General features: G+C 42.6%; 1 protein-coding gene and 1 long non-coding RNA gene across 2 annotated transcripts; one reads left to right on the top strand and one right to left on the bottom strand.

Annotated features, from left to right (window-relative positions):
- Positions 1–3,012: 3,012 nt before the first annotated feature.
- LOC129829892 (uncharacterized) lies at positions 3,013–6,170 on the bottom strand. Its single transcript, XR_008755467.1, has 2 exons — positions 6,082–6,170; positions 3,013–3,939 (listed from the first exon to the last, which is right to left on the bottom strand). It is a non-coding gene; the product is annotated as an uncharacterized LOC129829892 (long non-coding RNA).
- A 1,065-nt stretch (positions 6,171–7,235) lies between these two features.
- Positions 7,236–19,160, top strand: LOC129829889 (XK-related protein 7-like). Its single transcript, XM_055891883.1, has 3 exons — positions 7,236–7,858; positions 15,911–16,110; positions 16,701–19,160. The coding sequence occupies exons 1-3, from the start codon at positions 7,329–7,331 to the stop codon at positions 17,657–17,659; spliced, it is 1,689 nt and encodes a 562-aa protein (XP_055747858.1). The 5' UTR covers positions 7,236–7,328; the 3' UTR covers positions 17,660–19,160.
- The last annotated feature ends 485 nt before the right edge of the window (positions 19,161–19,645 follow it).

Below are 19,645 nucleotides of genomic sequence, written 5' to 3'. Positions count from 1 at the left end.
TATTTTGCGAGTATGAAAACATCACTTTCAGAAATGAGGAGGAATGTATTCTGCAATGAAGATGGAAATAATAGGAAATAGATGCCTATTTCTAATTATTTTAGAATCCAAAGATAAAATAAATAGGCCTAGATTTGTGCTCTTCTCATCAACAGGAAATGATTGCATATTATTATATTTAGCTACCTGTTTTTTTGTTATGAATAACAGTAAATCTTAGTGGAGCAAAAAAATATATGTTATCCAAGCCAGCAATGCCACGACACAACACAACACGGCACTAAACAATACATGAATTGCACTATAACGGTGACAAACAGTGCCCACAAACTGTCGTGTGCCTACAGTCGTGGCCAAAAGTTTTGAGAATGAAACAAATATTAATTTTCACAAAGTTTGCTGCTTCAGTGTCTTTAGATATTTTTGTCAGATGTTACTATGGAATACTGAAGTATAATTACAAGCATTTCATAAGTGTCAAAGGCTTTTATTGACAATTACATGAAGCTGATGCAAAGAGTCAATATTTGCAGTGTTGACCCTTCTTTTTCAAGACCTCTGCAATCCGTCCTGGCATGCTGTCAATTAACTTCTGGGCCACATCCTGACTGATGGCAGCCCATTCTTGCATAATCAATGTTTGGAGTTTGTCAGAATTTGTGGGTTTTTGTTTGTTCATCCGCCTCTTGAGGATTGACCACAAGTTCTCAATGGGATTAAGGTCTGGGGAGTTTCCTGGCCATGGACCAAAAATATCGATGTTTTGTGCCCCGAGCCACTTAGTTATCTTATGGCAAGGTGCTCCATCATGCTGGAAAAGGCATTGTTTGTCACCAAACTGTTCCTGGATGGTTGGGAGAAGTTGCTCTCGGAGGATGTGTTGGTACCATTCTTTATTCATGGCTGTGTTCTTAGGAAAAAATGTGAGTGAGCCCACTCCCTTGACTGAGAAGCAACCCCACACATGAATGGTCTCAGGATGCTTTACTGTTGGCATGACACAGGACTGATGGTAGTGCTCACCTTGTCTTCTCCGGACAAGCTTTTTTCCGGATGCCCCAAACAATCGGAAAGGGGATTCATCAGAGAAAATGACTTTACCCCATGGTTGACAGAGGAAGAACAATAATTCCAAGCACCACCCTCCTTTTGAAGCTTCCAGTCTGTTATTCGAACTCAATCAGCATGACAGAGTGATCTCCAGCCTTGTCATCGTCAACACTCACACCTGTGTTAACGAGAGAATCACTGACATGATGTCAGCTGGTCCTTTTGTGGCAGGGCTGAAATGCAGTGGAAATATTTTGGGGGGGATTCAGTTAATTTGCATGGCAAAGAGGGACTTTGCAATTGATTGCCATTCATCTGATCACTCTTCATAACATTCTGGAGTATATGCAAATTGCCATCATACAAACTGAGGCAGCAGACTTTGTGAAAATTTATATTTGTGTCATCCTCAACTTTTGGCCACGACTGTACATAAAGCTGTCCCATTAGCAGAGCTTTCTTTTCAGCACCATTGAGAGAATCCTTACCACCGCTACACCTGGCTATCAGCGGAGCCTTGTCTGGCAGCGAAACAGTTATTATCCCTCATTTACTGCCTTTTCTAAAAACATAGCTGATATGGCTGACTTGCTTAAACAAATGTGGCTTCTACTGACTACCTAAGATGGACGTAGTCAATATAACTATTTGTTTAGCACTTTTAAAATGTACAGCGATAGAATTCAGAACATGGACCATTCTTACAGTATTCTCTCTGTACACCAAGTCAGAACCGTAGGATAAATAAAGCAGACAATGAAAGCTCTTACAATATTTGATTATGACATTTCTCTAAAACAGACTATGGGTTACATGTGCACCACCACCAACTCATGATGTTATGAGGGGGAAAGGGACCAAATTATTAGGGTGAGGCACATGGGCTACTAACAGCTTACTACACAACATACACTTAGTATTACTTTCTCAGCTACAGTATACATATCTCCATGGCATATTGCATCATTTATGCAGCAGCATACAATACATTTTTGGACTCACCTTGTTGTGCTCTGCTCACTTGAACAGGAACGTGGTGCGACGGTCCTTCTTGTGGGCAAATTTTGTCATCAAAGTATAACGTGATTTGACATAATTGTATCTGTGACCAATGACCTTGAGTCTTCTTGGATGGGCACTTCTTTTTTTTTTCAATTTAAAGTTTTATTTAGTTTTCATGTTTTTCAATCAACCAACAAAACACATTCCACGTTCACAGATGTGACAGACTTTACTTTTTTTTTTTTAAATAACAATAATTAAAAAATATATATAATAATAAACAAAAAAAACTTGCAGCAGCACTATCAAGGTCCTTATTAGCTATTTACAACCTTAGCTGAGATGACAAGCAAATAATGAGTTTTTACAGCACCTTACACAACATGTATCTGCTCATTTGCCTAATCACCCCCTTCACTCTGTCCAATTTCAAATATAGTTGAGTAGTGGAGATCAGAGTCTATCAAACTTGGGCTGTCTCTTGCTGAGGTCATAAGTGAGCTTTCCAAGAGGAAGAAAGTCAACAATCTGGTCAATCCACATTTTAAATGTATGAGAAGTATTAGAAGCCAACAATAGAAGAATACATTTCTTAGCAAAGTATGTATTAGTCATAAACAAATTTTCTCTGTCGGGATCAAGAACAAAGTCCTGCTGGGCATTAAGAAGATAGTTACATGGGGTCATATCAAACTGTACCTCTAGTATTATCTGTGCAGCAGTATGTATAGATTGCCAAAATCTGGCAATCCCTCTACAACTCAAAAATATATGCATATAGGTTCCACTTTCAGAGGTACATATTTTACAGTTAGGAGAAATGTCTGTTTTCATTCTATGGAGTCTTACCAACCCCTACTCTGTGTATTTTCCGCTGGCTGCCCCACCACAACAGAAAGCACTGAGCTAGGCTGAAACACCTGCATTTTGGAGTTGCCTTATTCAAGAAAGCAAAGAAAAAAACATGTATGTATGCAACTTTATTAACTCATTGATTACTTATTTTTTTACATTGTTTGCAAACTGATATGTGACACTTATTAATTCCTAAAAAAAATGCAAAACAGCCCACACAAAAAATATATACAGTACCAGTCAAAAGTTTGGACACACCTACTCATTCAAGGGTTATTAAACCCAATACAATGTTGAAAAACAGAACGCTTCCCACCACTAGATCAAATAACTAGATGTGAGCTGGACGTGATCCCAGCACTGCCACCAGTGTAGCAGAAGAAAGTGAAAGCTGCAACAGGGAATCTAACCAGGGCTCATGCGTGGCAAAGTGAGCGGCCATTGCCATGAAAGCTTAATAGTCCTCTGGGCAGAGGCAGTAATGCTGGCATATGCCTTGTTACAATAGCCTAAGTATATAACATGATTGACACAACCGTAACAATCATCATGAAACGGCTATAAGTGTAACCCAACAAAATGTATTATTTTACGTTAACCTGTCTAACTCGACATAGTAGGGCCTCCCAGGAGGCGCAGTGGTCTAAGGCACTGCATCGCAGAGCTAGCTGTGCCACTAGAGATCCTGGTTCGAGTCCAGGCTCTGTCGCAGCCGGCGGCGACCCGGAGACCCATGAAGCAGCTCACAATTGGCCCAGCGTTGTTCTAGTTAGGGGAGGGTTTGTCCAGCCGGGATGTCCTTGTCCGATGGCGCTCTAGTGACTCCTGTGGCGGGCCAGGCACATGCACGCTGACACGGTCGTGCCAGGTGTATGGCGTTTCCTCCGACACATTGGTCTGGCTGGCTTCTGGGTTAAGAGGGCGTTGTGTCAAGAAGCAGTGTGGCTTTGCTGGGTTGTGTTTCGGTGGATGTGCCGCTCTCGACTTCTTCCGAGTCCGTATGGGAGTTGCAACGATGGGACAAGACTGTAACTACCAATTGGGGACAAAATGGGTTATAAAATAAAAAATGTAATCTGACATAGCACCAGTATCCCAAAATATTAATGGAAAACAAACATAGAAAACAGCATTGGCATTAATGAGGCTACTATTATATTATAAATATTTCGGTGGCAACCTGGTTGATTAACAATATTGGGTTGTTAACACGTTTGCTCAAAATGCATTTCTCTAATGACTTTCAAAAGATTGTTCTGAAGTTAGTCCAAACTTCAGAATTCCTATGAATGAAGTTGCACAAAAATGTGTATTTTCCTACGAATTAAGTAACACACACAAAAAAATAATTCATACGAATTAAGCCACATAAAAACGCACAAATCTGCTGAAATAGTTTTGTGAGATTGTGTTGAGATTGTGTTGCAACATCTTATAGCCTATTAAAACCTGGGCTTTCTACTTTAGTCATAACATTACTGTCCTTTATCGTGCACTCGCTTAGGGGAGACCGTGGGAAATTATAACCTATTTTGTATTTGTATCTAGGCTATTAGAGAGACCATGGTTAGTGATAATTTACAGAGTGGCTCTCTATTTGTCCTCAGAATATAATTTTTTTCACCATTCTGGATGACTAAAGATTTCTTCTGAAATATTGACAAAGAACTTCCCGCGTGTCTGAAATACAGCAATGTTTGCAACGTTAGTAATGCGCCAACTGCTGTCCCCAATTGTCACAGTTCCTCCTCCATGTAATTCAGGCCTATTATTCATGATGATTAGCTACATTTTGAGCTCTTATTACGGTGCCGATCTGAAAAAATAAATTGGACTCGCATTGTTCTGGTCTTAACTCGCCCCGTCCAGGTCTTGACTGGGTCACAACACTGGTGTCCCCCCCCTATCCCATGGCCAGGGAGCCTCTTGAGTTTAAGGCATTTAGTGCCTTGCTCAATGCAGAAGTTTCACCTAGTCGGCTCGGGGATTCGAACTAACAACCTTTGGGTTACTGGACTAATGCTCTACTTGATAGGCTATCTGTCCTCAATTTTGCATGTTGCAAATGCAATATGTCACGGTAACGTCTCTGTGGTGACGAGAGTAAACAGAACGAATCTCATAGAATTAGAATGAGACAGTTCGTTCTATTTCCATGGAATCGGCCCTCAGCCTAACATTTATCAACTTCCCGCGTGTCTGAAATACAGCAATGTTTGCAACGTTAGTAATGCGCTAACTGCTGTCCCCAATTGTCACAGTTCATCCTCCATCTAATTCAGGCCTATTATTCATGATTATTAGACGTTCCTTTTAATTAACTTCAAATGGCTTAAAAGCCAAACGATTATCCTAGAAAATGACCGACGCACCAGCCAAGCCCTATAACGTCGTCTGCAGGAATTGGAGAAATGCGACAGCAGCGGAACTTCGTGAGATGTGCCCACAGCAAAAGGCCCGTTATTTGGCTTATGAGGAACCACCTAAGGAGGCGCAGGGTGTGATGGCTGTAGCGCGGCAGAGGGTGTGTGCCAGGCTAACAGAGTGGAAAGGCAGACAGGCCACTGTGAATGCTGCGCAACAGTCAGAAAGAGCTAGGAGAGACACAATAATCGCTCAACTGAAGGCTGCAGAGGCGCGCAACAGGGTTCGCCTTGTGAGGCTGCATCACCAGAACATTAGGGTAAGACCATAAAAGTTGCATAGACGTTTTTTCAACTTACAACAAGCCACCGACATATATGTCACTCCCATAGTACGTTTTGTTTTCTTTGCTACAGTGTATGTTCCACTGATTACATTGAATGTGAAAATATAGGCCTATACAGTATCTTTCAGTCTTCTCTTTACCTCTACCTGCTTGTTTTATTATTGCTCTCAAGACCCAAGATATAAGTCTGATGATCGCCTGTCAGCCCACTGCTCAGAGGGCTGTACGGCTGGAGCTTTTACTGCCACAAGAAGAGACAGGAGTCAATGTTCAGGATCCTTTTGACAAACTCCAGGTTAGCAAAGCCATATCTAAAGACAACGTTAACATACTGAGCTAAAGCCTGACCTCATACTAACATGACTCTTCTGCAAGAACCAGGTAAGGCACTGTGGATATGACTGTCAGAGTAAAAATATAACGAGTATGTGAATCATGGAAATTGCAACAAATAAAACACTCACCTATTCATTCAGTTCTTTCTGTATATTTTTAGAGGAAGAGGGTTGAGCAGCTACTGGATAAGAGCTGGGGAACTCTGGAAAGAAGGTGGTGATGGGATGACAATCGGAGATGAACATGCTCTCTATATAAAAAATACCCACACTGAGCCTGTCCAAGCTAATCAACTTCATTGTTCTGTCTTGCTTTGTCTCATACATCCTCTCTGCAATTTTTTATACAATAATCTTAGCCCTACTGATGAACTTTTTAGATTTTTTACAACTTGTAATATTTGTGTTGTGGAGAAATAACAAGGCAGGAGACGGGAGTACAGTTAGTTTTCCTTTAGTCAAAACCTCCTCGTGCTCTACAGTTCTCGGGCACACTCGTGCGCATGTGCATTTCCTATTAGGTGTAGTAACGTAACACTGTCGTAATAATCACTGCTTAGTAACAGCATAGTAACTAATATAAACAGATGTAGATCCCAGATACTACACAACTCTGCTTCATATTTTCACCAGTAGGTGTCAGTATAATTAGAGACTGTACCAGGATCCATAGGCGCCTGCTTTTTGATAGCCCTATGTCTGTCACATCATCATATTAAGACATTTTAAAAGTACAGTATCTTTGTGGCACATGGATCATGTAGGCCTAAATTACACCAAGGAGGAACCAGCTTCTTTATAGCAAATTACTTGTATGAAACAAAGGACTGAATGCACTTGTAAATTGACTTAATATAATATATCTTAGCAGGAAAGATATTACATTTCATATACATATTCCAATCAAATTTGTTTTTATTTTTCCCAAGGGAAATGTTCAAACAAAAAAAGAAAAAACACACACATACAGCCTCCATATAATTAATTTCATAATAAATAGTAAATTGACATTTTAACATCTGATATGTGTTCTCATAACGGCCATCTCAGTATTGTTCGGTTCGGCACTGATGGAACGTCCAACTGTTTCGTCATGGCTCCCCTACCAGTGCAAATGCAGTATTTAATAAAACCGCACAATCATTAATCTTATGATCTAGCTTGCTAAAATTTCACACTTAATTTCCGTTATATGGTAGAGCTAAATCAATCACATTTTTTTATGAAATATCGTTTTCGCTTTCTCACCTCCCTTCGCCTTTTATTCCTCCCTTCCTTTCTCCCCCACACACGCATGCATTCACACACATACGCGACCCCCTCCTCCCTTCCATAATTTCCCCATCTCCCTTACCCACACTCTTCTCTACAACAACATGGCCGCTAAATCTGATGGTGCACCAGTCTCGTTGCGAAATGACATCCTGCCCGAGTGCCTGCCCGGTTCAGATCAACGTTCGCCTCAGTGCCACCCTGATGGGAAGCGCTACTCGCTCCACGACTGCAGTTGGACGCTATGTGCCCTTTTGGTGTTCTTTTCGGACGGGGCCTCAGACCTGTGGCTGGCAGCGGATTACTACCTCAGTCGGAACTACTGGTGGTTTGCATTGACACTGGTCTTCGTGATCGTCCCATCTGTGGTGGTTCAGGTGCTGAGTTTTAGGTGGTTCGCCTATGATTATTCGGATACCAACGACAGTAGCACAGCTGCAGCAGCGGTCGCAGCATCGGGCGCCGAGAGCCATTTCACCACCAAGAACAGCGATCAACCGGGCGCTGGCCGCGATGCGGAGTTCGGGAAATTGCCTACTACGGGCACTATGGGAGGAGCCCGGGGTTGCTGCAGAGTTTTTATGTGGCTCTTTCAATGCTTCATCCATATATTTCAGCTAGCACAGGTCTGGAGGTAAGATCACCCATTCTCTCTCATATACGGATACTGTACTGGCTTGAGCGTGTGTGTGACAGGGTTTTGCGAAGATTGTGATCAAAGCATTCTAAAAGCCCTAGTAGCCCTACTAGACTGCGATGTCTGGGTTTGTTTTAACAGCTCAATCTTGACCTAATTGTTAAACGATTTTAAAAACTCATCCAGAGAGAAGGCTACTGTATTCACAATATTGCCGATTCCGATTTAGGAATTTACGCCTATCCTACACACTTCTCAGTAATTCGTATTCAGATTTACACAAGGTCCACATAGCACGTTGGGGTGGATGAAACAATGACAACGTTCACATGCACACCAATATCCCGTTATTATTAGGGATACTCAAGTATTCTGTTTTGGAGTTGGCACATGAACATCATATCCCGTTTACAATAACCCGAAAAAGGCTCGTATCTCATTTGTGAGAAACCCGTATAAAATGCCTGGGATATGCTGATTTTAGACGGGATACTGTGGCATGTAAAAATCTTATCTCCTTTACTGGATTTTTTCTGGGTCTGCACAAGCTCAGTTTCGCATATCATTGGTGTTGTGTGATGATGTTTTCATCTGATTGTCAAACAAATCACTTCAAAAAGTAGGCTACCTGCACAGTTGGATCCACCATAATTCCATAATAATTTTATTTTCCTGATACTCCGTACTGGACAGTATAGCCCGCTGGCTACTTTCCCCCTTAATTCAGACAACTTTCTGCTTATAATTTCCGACATTTGGTAGGCCATTTGTTTGTCAACTATAGTTAGATACATGCAGCTTCTCGTTTGTCATAACTTCTTGCACCAGAAGACTAAATAAAGTAGTTCTCACCAGAATAATGTTTTACATTGATATAATTAATAGATTAGTAATGTAATTAACACCAGTAAAGTTGTATATTTCGTTTAGGGACTGGGGAGAAAACTCACTAACTCCAAAACAGTGGAAAGATTGGTCCTGTGCAAAATGTCATCAGTTTGAATGGTTTTAGGGAAATGAAAAGCTGAGAAAACAATTAAACATGTTTCTGGTAAGACTTCAGTTTGTTTTAGGTGCATATTTGGGGTTGAAATAGTGTCTGCTTGCATAACAGTGTCTAAGATAACACATTACACTTGCATTTTCTCAAGAGATGCTGAAATAAATTAATATTTCTCCACTCCTGTTCCCAAGACAAAATTAACATTTATTGTATAATTTCACTGCAAGAAATAAATAATTCTGCAGGAGTTAATATGATATTATGCTACATGTGAGGTTATAGGCCGACAGTCAGTTTCCATATTTCAGTTACTATTCCATTTAACCCATATGAATTTAATTGAGGAATATTCAGTTCATTCATTGATACAGGGATACTCCTGAGCGGGATATCAAAGGTAAATGGGTCACGAGATCCTCAAGAGGTTCTACAGCTGCAACATCGAGAGCATCCTGACTGGTTGCATCACTGCCTGGTACGGCAATTGCTCAGCCTCTGACCGCAAGGCACTACAGAGGGTAGTGGGTACGGCCCAGTACATCACTGGGACTTAGCTGCCTGCCATCCAGGACCTCTACACCAGATGGTGTCAGAGGAAGCCCCTAAAAATTGTCAAAGACCCCAGCCACCCCAGTCATAGACTGTTCTCTCTGCTACCGCATGGCAAGCGGCACCGGAGTGCCAAGTCTAGGACAAAAAGGCTTCTCAACAGTTTTTACCCCCAAGCCATAAGACTCCTGAACAGGTAATCAAAGGGCTACCTGGACTATTTGCATTGTGTGCCCCCCCAACCCCTCTTTTTACACTGCTGCTACTCTCTGTTTACCATATATGCATAGTCACTTTAACTATACATTTATGTACATACTACCTCAATTGGTCTGACCAACAAGTGCTCCCGCACATTGGCTAACTGGGCTATCTGCATTGTGTCCCGCCATCCCCTCTTTTACGCTACTGCTACTCTCTGTTCATCATATACGCATAGTCACTTTAACCAAATCTACATGTACATACTACCTCAATCAGCCTGAATAACCGGTGTCTGTATGTAGCCTCGCTACTTTTATAGCCTCACTACTGTATATAGCCTGTCTTTTTACTGTTGTTTTATTTCTATACTTACCTATTGTTCACCTAATACCTTTTTTGCACTATTGGTTAGAGCCTGTAAGTAAGCATTTCACTGTAAGGTGACCTGTTGTATTCGGCGCATGTGAGAAATAAACTTTGATTTGAAACAGCTTATCCCGAATAAGACCTTAAGTGGGATATGAGCCACTATCCGGAATAATGTGCGCATGTAAACGTGGTCATTGGAAGCCCATACATTTTTTATGAAGGAAGCAAAGTGGGCGGGAGACCATTGGACGATGCAAGCATGGGTGAGGGATGTGAAACGGCAGAACCAAAGTTGTGTCTCTGTACACATACAGATGGAAGCCTGGCTTCCCTTGGCATCCATGAATACACGCCACTGCATGTCCCAAATTATAGCACAACGTTAGTCTAATATGATCCACTAATAATAAGACCCTCAGGAACTGTTTAAACGGTATTGACAGAGGAAATAAATAGAAATGGAATAGAATGATGCAAAATGTAAGCTACTCATTGAAGAAAACTAACACCAAAGTGGCAGTTATAAATATATATGGGTATTACTTAGCTTGGATGTCAACATTTCATCCATGCAAATTATCTAATTAAATGTAATCAAAAATGTAATCTATGTAATCCCCAAAAGTAATTATTGATCATAAACAATAACTACTAATGCTGTATACTCAAAGAAAAGGTTAAAAATCTCACCTTTTTGGTAAAAATAGTTATAAATTGCTGAGGTTTAGTCACTATTGAGGACACAAGCTCAAGTACACAGTACAAATATGATAAAAATATGAAATATTTGATATGATGTATTTCCTATTCAACAAAATGTATGAATAAGGCTTGAAATGACTTATATACTTTCTAAATATAGCATAATCAAATTATAAAATGACTAACTATAAGATTTCACCTGCCTTATAAATGTAAATACATATTTGTATGTTTAGTGTTAGAGAAAATGTGCATATTTTCTAAAGGTCTCTCTTGATCAAAACTTCTGCCCCTATCTTTGTGAACATATCACAGAGCTCTAGGAACTCACCTTTCATCTCATGTTAGTATTGTCCGTCTGTGCCAAACAGAAAGGGTTTGTTTCAAATCAATTAATTATTTTTGATAAATGACTATAAATCGATCTCTGAATGTGCTATCATGATGAAACCACTCTCTCCTGCTGCACTACGACCTAATGCTTGCAGGCAATTGTCAGTGGCTGTGATGTAGGGTTCAGCCAGGAGTTGATGGACAGTCGGAGGAGCGAATTAAATGGTAGGAGGGACATCCCAGCTTCAAGTGGTTTCAGATTTCACATCATACGTCACACGGGCTCACAAAAAATACGACTGTGTACGTGGGAACCAGGGCTATCGCTCAATGCAAGCCATTTGTCACGGCTGTTGTAAGAACGGGACCAAGGCGTAGCGGATGTTGAGTTCCACATATTTAAATCAAAGAGAAACTTAAACAAAACAAAATATATCAATAAACGAACAACTAAACGTGACTACGTGGTGCACAAACACAAAACAATACCCAACAAACACAGGTGGGAAAAATAGCTACATAAATATGATCCCCAATTAGAGACAACGATACCAGCTTCCTCTAATTGGGAATCATACAAAACACAAACATAGAAAAAATAAACTAGAACACAACATAGAAATGATAAACTAGAATACCCCCTTAGTCACGCCCTGACCTACTACACCATAGAGAAACAAGGGCTCTCTATGGTCAGGGCGTGACACTATTTCGATATCCACTACGGTATCCACAGATCAATTTATAAGCAAAAATGTCAGACAGAACCGGTACCAGAACCACACAGGTCCGCTAAAAAGGGACCTTACATCTAAGAGGTTTTAAGAGGGCACACAATTAAAATTCGGAATAATGGCACGGCTCTAGACCGTATTCATGGTTTCCTCACACATACAGTTGAAGTTGGAAGTTTACATACACCTTAGCCAAATACATTTAAACTCAGTTTTTCCACAATTCCTGACATTCAATTCCTGGACTTTGCTGTCCTTAAGCCATTTTGCCACAACTTTGGAAGTATGCTTGGGGTCATTGTCCATTTGGAAGAGCTATTTACGACCAAGCTTTAACTTCCTGACTGACATCTTGAGATGTTACTTCAATATATCTACATAATCTCCCGCCTCATGATGCCATCTATTTTGTGAAGTGCACCAGTCCCTCCTGCAGCAAAGCACCTCCACAACATGATGCTGCCACCCCCGTGCTTCACGGTTGGGATGGTGTTCTTCGGCTTGCGAGCATCCCCCTTTTCCCTCCAAACATAACAGTGGTCATTATGGCCAAACAGTTCTATTTTTATTTCATCAGACCAGAGGACATTTCTCCAAAAAGTACGATCTTTCTCCCCATGTGCAGTTGTAAACCGTTGTCTGGCTTTTTTAATGGCGGTTTTGGAGCAATGGCTTCTTCCTTGCTGAGCGGCCTTTCAGGTTATGTCGATATAGATATAGATACTTTTGTACATGTTTCCTCCAGCATCTTCACAAGGTCCTTTGCTGCTGTTCTGGGATTGATTTGCACTTTTTTCACCAACGTACGTTCATCTCTAGGAGACAGAATGCGTCTCCTTCCTGAGCAGTATGACAGCTGCGTGGTCCCATGGTGTTTATACTTGCGTACTATTGTTTGTACAGATGAACGTGGTACCTTCAGGCGTTTGGAAATTGCTCTCAAGGATGAACCAGACTTGTGGAGGTCTACAAAATCTACAAAAGAGGTCTTGGCTGATATCTTTTGAATTTCCCATGATGTCAAGCAAAGAGGCACTGAGTTTGAAGGTAGGATTTGAAATACATCCACAGGTACACCTCCAATTGACTCAAATGTTGTCAATTAGCCTATCAGAAGCTTCTAAAGTCATGACATCATTTTCTGGAATTTTCCAAGCTTTTTAAAGGCACCGTCAACTTAGTGTATGTACACTTCTGACCCACTGGAATTGTGATAAAGTGAATTATAAGTGAAATATTGTTTGAAATTGTTGGAAAAATTACTTGTGTCATGCACAAAGTAGATGTCCTAACCGACTTGCCAAAACTATAGTTTTTTAATAAGAAATTTGTGGAGTGGTTGAAAAATGAGTTTTTATGACTCCAACCTAAGTGAATGTAAACTTCCGACTTCAACTGTAAATGTGGTGGAATTATTAGGGAGAAGTTGAAAATGTCAATAAGACACTTGCCAGTTGGTCCGAGCATGCTCCGAGTACACGTCCTGGAAATCCATCTGGCCCTGCGGCCTTGTGATGTTTAAAGGTCTTGCTCACAATGGCAATGGAGAGCGTGATCACACAGTCGCTCCAAACAGCTGGTGCTCTCATGCATGCTTCAGTGTTGCTTGCCTCGAAGCAAGCATAAAAAGGCATTTAGCTCATCTGGTAGCCTCGCGTCACTGGGCAGCTCCTGGCTGGGTTTCCCTTTGTAGTCCGTAATAGTTTGCAAGCCCTGCCACATCCGACGAGTGTCAGAGCCGGTGTAGTAGGATTCAATCTTAGTCTTGTATTGATGCTTTGCCTGTTTGATAGTTCATCTGAGGGCATAGCAGGATTTCTTATAAGCGTCCGGATTAGTGTCTCGCTCCTTGAAAGCGGCTGCTCTAGCCTTTAGTTCGGTGCGGATGATGCCTGTAATCCATGGCTTCTGGTTGGGATATGTACGTACGGTAGTGCAGTGGTACGTACATATTCCAGTCTGTGCTAGCAAAACAGTCCTGTTGCCTAGCATCCGCATCATCTGACCACTTCCGTATTGAGCAAGACACTGGTACTTCCTGCTTTAATTTTAGCTTGTAAGCAGGAATCAGGAGGATAGAATTATGGTCAGATTTGCCAAATGGAGGGTGAGGGAGAGCCTTGTATGTGTCTCTGTGTGTGGGGAAAAGGTGGTATAGAGTTTCTTTCCCCTCTGGTTGCACGTGACATGCTGGTAGAAATTAGGTAAATGGATTTAAGTATGCCTGCATTAAAGTCCCCGACCACTAGGAGTGCTGCTTCTGGATGAGCATTTTCTTGTTTGCTTATGGCCTTATACAGTTCGTTGAGTGTGGTCCGAGTGCCAGTATCGGTTTGTGGTGGTAAATAGGCGACTACGAATAATATAGATGAGAACTCTCTCGGTAGATAGTGTGGTCTACAGTTTATCATGAGGTACGCTACCTCAGACGAGCAACACCGAGACTTCTTTAATATTATACACCGCGCACCAGTAGTTATTGACAAATAGACACACCCCCGCCCCTCGTTTTACCAGACGTAGCTGCTCTGTCCTGCTGATGCACAGAAAACCCAGCCAGTTCTATTTTATCCGTGTCGTCGTTCAGCCACGACTCGTAAAACATAAGATATTACAGTTTTTAATGTCCCGTTGGTAGGATAGTCTTGATCATAGATCATCCAGTTTATTTTCCAGTGAAAACGTTGGCCAATAGGACAGATGGTAGTGGCGGTTTACCCACTTGCCAATTAATTCTCACAAGGCACCCCGACCTCCGCCCCCGGTATCTCAGTCTTTTCTTCACGCAAATGACAGGGATTTGGGCCTGGTCTCGGGAAAGAAGTATAACCTTCGCGTCGGACTCATTAAAGAAAAAATCTTCATCCAGTTCGAGGTGAGTAATCGCTGTTCTGATGTCCAGAAGCTCTTTTCGGGTGGCCTCCCGAGTGGTGCAGTGGTCTAAGGCACTGCGTCGCAGTGCTAGCTGTGCCACTAGAGCTCCTGGTTCGAGTCCAGGCTCTGTCACAGCCGGCCACGACCGGGAGACCCATGGGGCGGCGCACAATTGGCCCAGGGTCTTCTGGGTTAGGGGAGGGTTTGGCCGGCAGGGATGCTTTTTTCCCATTAGCGACTCCTGTGGCTGGCCGGGCGCAATGCATGCTGACACGGTCGCCAGGTGTACAGTGTTTCCTCCGATACATTGGTGCACCTGGCTTCCCGGTTAAGCGGGCGTCGTGTCAAGAAGCAGTGCAGCTTGGCTGGAAGGACGCACGGCTCTCGACCTTCGTCTCTCCCGAGTCCGTACGGGAGTTGCAGCGATGAGACAAGACTAACTACCAATTGGATACCCTGAAATTGGGGTGAAAAAGGGGTAAAAGTTAAATATATATAAAATAAAATAAATAAGCTATTTTTGGTCATAAGAGACGGTAGCAGCAACATTATGTACAAAATAAGTTTTAAAAAAAGAGCACAGTTGGTTAGGAGTCACAGAACAGGATGCTTTTGGATTACTTTGAATGAGCATAATCATCAGTGGGCAACTATAGCATGCAATTATGTGTGTACTGTGTGTATATGACATCCCCAGGCAGAGGAAACCAGAACAAAAAAGTGTTATACTAACTCCTTGTTCACTGGGCTCATTGAGATACTGTAGTGTAGAGCTCTCTTCTGTCCCATGATCCCATCATCCCTCTAGCCATCACAGAGAAACACTTCTCTTTCACAAAATCAGTCGGTGGTAATAAAGTGACAAAAACAGTCCCTGCATTTCACTACATTTAGAGAGGTCAAATGAGAAAGTATAATTTTATATTGTCAAAGCAATCACTTCTGTAGCCTGGAGAGGAAAGGATGAAGTGACCAGACCAGCTCAGTGGCACTCTACCAAGAGATGACATACCATTACCAGTTATTCTGTCTGGATGGAGTGACAGCTCCCAGGCTGTCTGGAGAGTTTGATGTTCAGTTGCTAGAATAAGGCTGAACTGAGGCTGCAATGAGCCATCTGTCTTGGGATGGTGCTGGCATGTGGATGAAACAGATTGATATGGAGCGTCTCTCGATAGCTGGAGATTCTTCTCTCGCACAAATGATGACATAATTCTAATATCATACTCATGCCTTTCCCTCTCTGTCCCCATCCCCCCCCTCCCCTTTGATGTTCCACAGGTATGTCCATGCCCTGTACTTGGGGGTGCAGAGTCGCTGGCGTGGGGACCACGAGAGACGTCACTTCTACTGGCGCATGATGTTTGAGAGTGCTGACATCAGCATGCTGCGTCTGCTGGAGTCGTTCCTGAAGAGCGCCCCCCAGCTGGTCCTGCAGCTAAGCATAATGGTCCAGGCCAGCCAGGTCCTCCCGTTGCAGGGTGAGTCACGGTCTGAACACAAATACTGACCTGAACCTTAATAATTACTAGTGACATCACCATCTCAAACTGCCCCATACAATCCACTGTGACTTTCACATTGATGGCAGGCATCGTAGCGGTTAAGAGCATTGGGCCATTACCCGAAAGGTCGCTGGTTTGAATCCGTGAGCCGACTAGGTGAAAAATGTGATGTGTCATTGAGCAAGGCACTTAACACCAATTGCTCCTGTTATTCCTTTACCTTTTCACTCACTAATGATATCACCCTCTCAAACTCCCCCATATAATGACCTCTGGCAGTCACAACTGCCAGATTTTCAATCCACGCAGTTAGTCACCATTCTTAATATAACAACAACAAAAAATCCCTTCACACAGAGCCACTAAGGATGAGTTCATATTTTTTGTGGCCCCCACCCCCATCAAAGTTGCCCATCCCTGCTCTAAAGAATTCATTAACCTACAATAGAGCCTTCTGATTCACACAGACTCAGCAGCGTTCTCATGATAGTCAGCACATTTTACCCTGCTCAATCTTAATTATTCTTTCTCCCTCCCTCTCCCCGTCTCTCTCCCTCTTTCTCCAGGCCTCTCAGCCTCTGCCTCGCTGGTGTCCCTGTCCTGGATGATCGCCTCCTACCAGAAGGTTCTAAGGGACTCCCGGGACGATAAGCTGCCCATGTCCTACAAGGCCGTCAGTGTGCAAATCCTGTGGCACCTGTTTACCATCGGAGCCCGTACGATTGCCTTCGCCCTGTTCGCCTCCGTATTCCAGCTCTACTTCGGTATCTTCATCGTGGCCCATTGGTGCATCATGACATTCTGGATCATTCAAGGCGAAACAGACTTCTGCATGTCCAAATGGGAGGAGGTCATCTATAACATGATGGTCGGCATAGTGTATGTTTTCTGTTGGTTCAGCGTGAGGGAGGGGCGCACACGCTGCCGTATGCTCATCTACAGTGTGGTTGTATTCATTGAGAATGTGGCACTCACCACATTCTGGTATGTGTACCGTGGACAACATACCTCTGACTTCAATGCCCTGATCATAGTGTGTATGGTGGCCAGTAGCTACGCTCTGGGCATCTTCTTTATGTTAGTCTACTACTGCCTGCTGCACCCTGACGGTCCTATCTCAGGGTGGGGATGGGGGGTACCAGAGGAGGTAGCAATGGAGTCCTGCCTTTCCCCAGCTTCCTCTCTCCCTCCAGATGTAGTAGCGAGCCCCCCCAGGACTCTGCAGAGGACTAAAGGGGGAGAACGTGAGCAGATGGGAGGGGCTAATGCAGACGTGTTTCTGGTACGAACACTTAAAAGAGGAGCCAAGCCAAATCTCCCACCCCTCGCCCCTAGGACAGAAGGGCCAGTCATCCGTATAGACTTGCCCAGGAAGAAGTACCCTGCCTGGGATGCCCACTTTATCGACCGCCGGCTGCGCAAAACCATCCTGGTGCTCGAGGGTGCTGCTCCGGTCACACCAAGGATCCAGTACCGCTGTATGGGCTCAGCCACAGAGGTGATGGAGTATGAGACCACAGTGTGAACCGCTTAGAGTACAGTTACTCAACTGGCTATCATCCAGCCGGCAAAGCCCCACAGTGGCACACAGCTGACTAACTCTCTCTGAGGATCAGTTCTGCTCTAGTCCCGCTCTGTGCTGTAAAGCATCAAGAATACACTGGCTGGGAGAGGGGGAGTGCGTGCAAAGGTTTTCACATCAAATGTCTGGGATAGAAAGACAATGTCTGATGTGGCCTAAGTAGGTGACTACTTGAGGTTTGTATTTTGGTGCCGTGTCAGTATCATTTCTCTGGTTAGGGGGATGGTACAGGGAGAGTTATGGGCCAGGGGTCAGAGGTTAGGGATCAGTGAAAGTGCAGAAGGACAGAAAGAGGAGCTGGATAGCTGTCAGAGGGAAACCATCCTCAATGAACGTGCTCCAAAATAATGTCCTCTCAAGCCAAGGCAAATACCATCAGAGACAATACCTAAACATTTATGAATACCTATGACAATATCTCTGTTAATTTATTATGATTATACACCATAACAGTAGATAAGTCACATGGTTAATACATACCCGTCTAATTGAGCTACTGGAACAGGACATTTTGACTTGAAGATGACAGTGGAAGATCTTACTGCTGTGTGTGATTTGTCATAGCTATTTATGCATGTTTAAGTAATCTCAAAGCCTTAATAAGTGGTCTAAAATCCATAGCACAATTTCTAAAGAGAGAGAAATTGAGAAGATGTATTGGGATGAATGTTCAATACACTTTGTTGTCATACAGTTAGTGTGGTATTATGACAACATTCGTGAAGTACAATAAACATGAGGCTGGATACTGAATGTGCAGGATTGCAGTACCATGGATTGCTGTATTATGTCTAACTTGTCTGGACTCGGGTTGCCCTGTAGAAAATAGTTTAGATATCTTTCAATCTTCATGATGATGATGCAGTGTGTGCTTTGTGTGTATCTAGGTGGTCATTGCTCCATAAAGAAATTTTCTATCTGTCTAACACTAAAAATGGAGAGCATTGTATCAACTTTAAATCCAGAAGAACAAGACAGAAACCTTATGTGGCTGAGAAGTGGAAACAAGGTTGAAACTGGGAGCATTTGTATATGAGGTGTGTTCATGCACATTTGTATGTTGTACATTGGGGTTCATATGATATTGTGTTGTAGAAATATGTTCTTAAATGCTGTCCAGGTAACTCAATTATCCCGCTAGCACTAAGATGAATACAATATCTCCACACAGAACCATCAACACAGCCACAGAACTATGAAGCCACGGCTCCACGTTGGTGCTAACTGTTGAGTCTGTTTATAAACACCACAACTTACCTTATACAGTGGTCTGGATTCATCCATCAAACCATACTGGTTTGGGTGGGCTGTAACTCAAATACACATACCAGAATGAAAGCCTTAAACTGGTCAAGCCAGACTGTTGCTGGTGACTGCAGGAAAAAAGAACAAAGACTTTCATTATGTTGTTGTTGGGAAAATAAAGAGCAATGTGTTTACCTTCTCCATGACCAATTCATTCTTTCAATGGGTGGTTTTCAGAAACCAAATGCAACCACAGTTATCCAAAATATGGCTAATTATCCAAAACATAAATCCAGATTTCAAGTCAGGTAAATGCAGTTATCCAAATACAATAGAATAGTTTAAATGTGAAGCAGACAATCAAACAGATAGGGAGAGACAGACAGATCGATCTAATCATTCTGCTAAAGTGACAGATTATTCTGATTAGACTGTCTCATATAGAAGTAGATCAGTGGATTATGAAACACCACCCCGCTGGCTGCTGGCACCTGAGCTCAGGCAGAGGTCATTGGGTCAGGTGAGGCTGTCTACACAAAAGTATTACATTTTTATCATCATAATTTTCAACTGAAAGTGGTTCACTTAACAGCCATTCCCATATCATATACACTCCCATCTGTATTAATTTGGACAGTGAAGCAAAAATGTGTACATTTGGTTCTAAACTCCAGCATTTTGTAT

The sequence above is a fragment of the Salvelinus fontinalis genome, chromosome 31 (assembly GCF_029448725.1).
Source record: "Salvelinus fontinalis isolate EN_2023a chromosome 31, ASM2944872v1, whole genome shotgun sequence".
NCBI classification, from domain to species: Eukaryota; Metazoa; Chordata; class Actinopteri; order Salmoniformes; family Salmonidae; genus Salvelinus; species Salvelinus fontinalis.
Note: the sequence above shows the minus strand (reverse complement) of the source record. Positions and strands in the feature narration are given on the sequence as shown.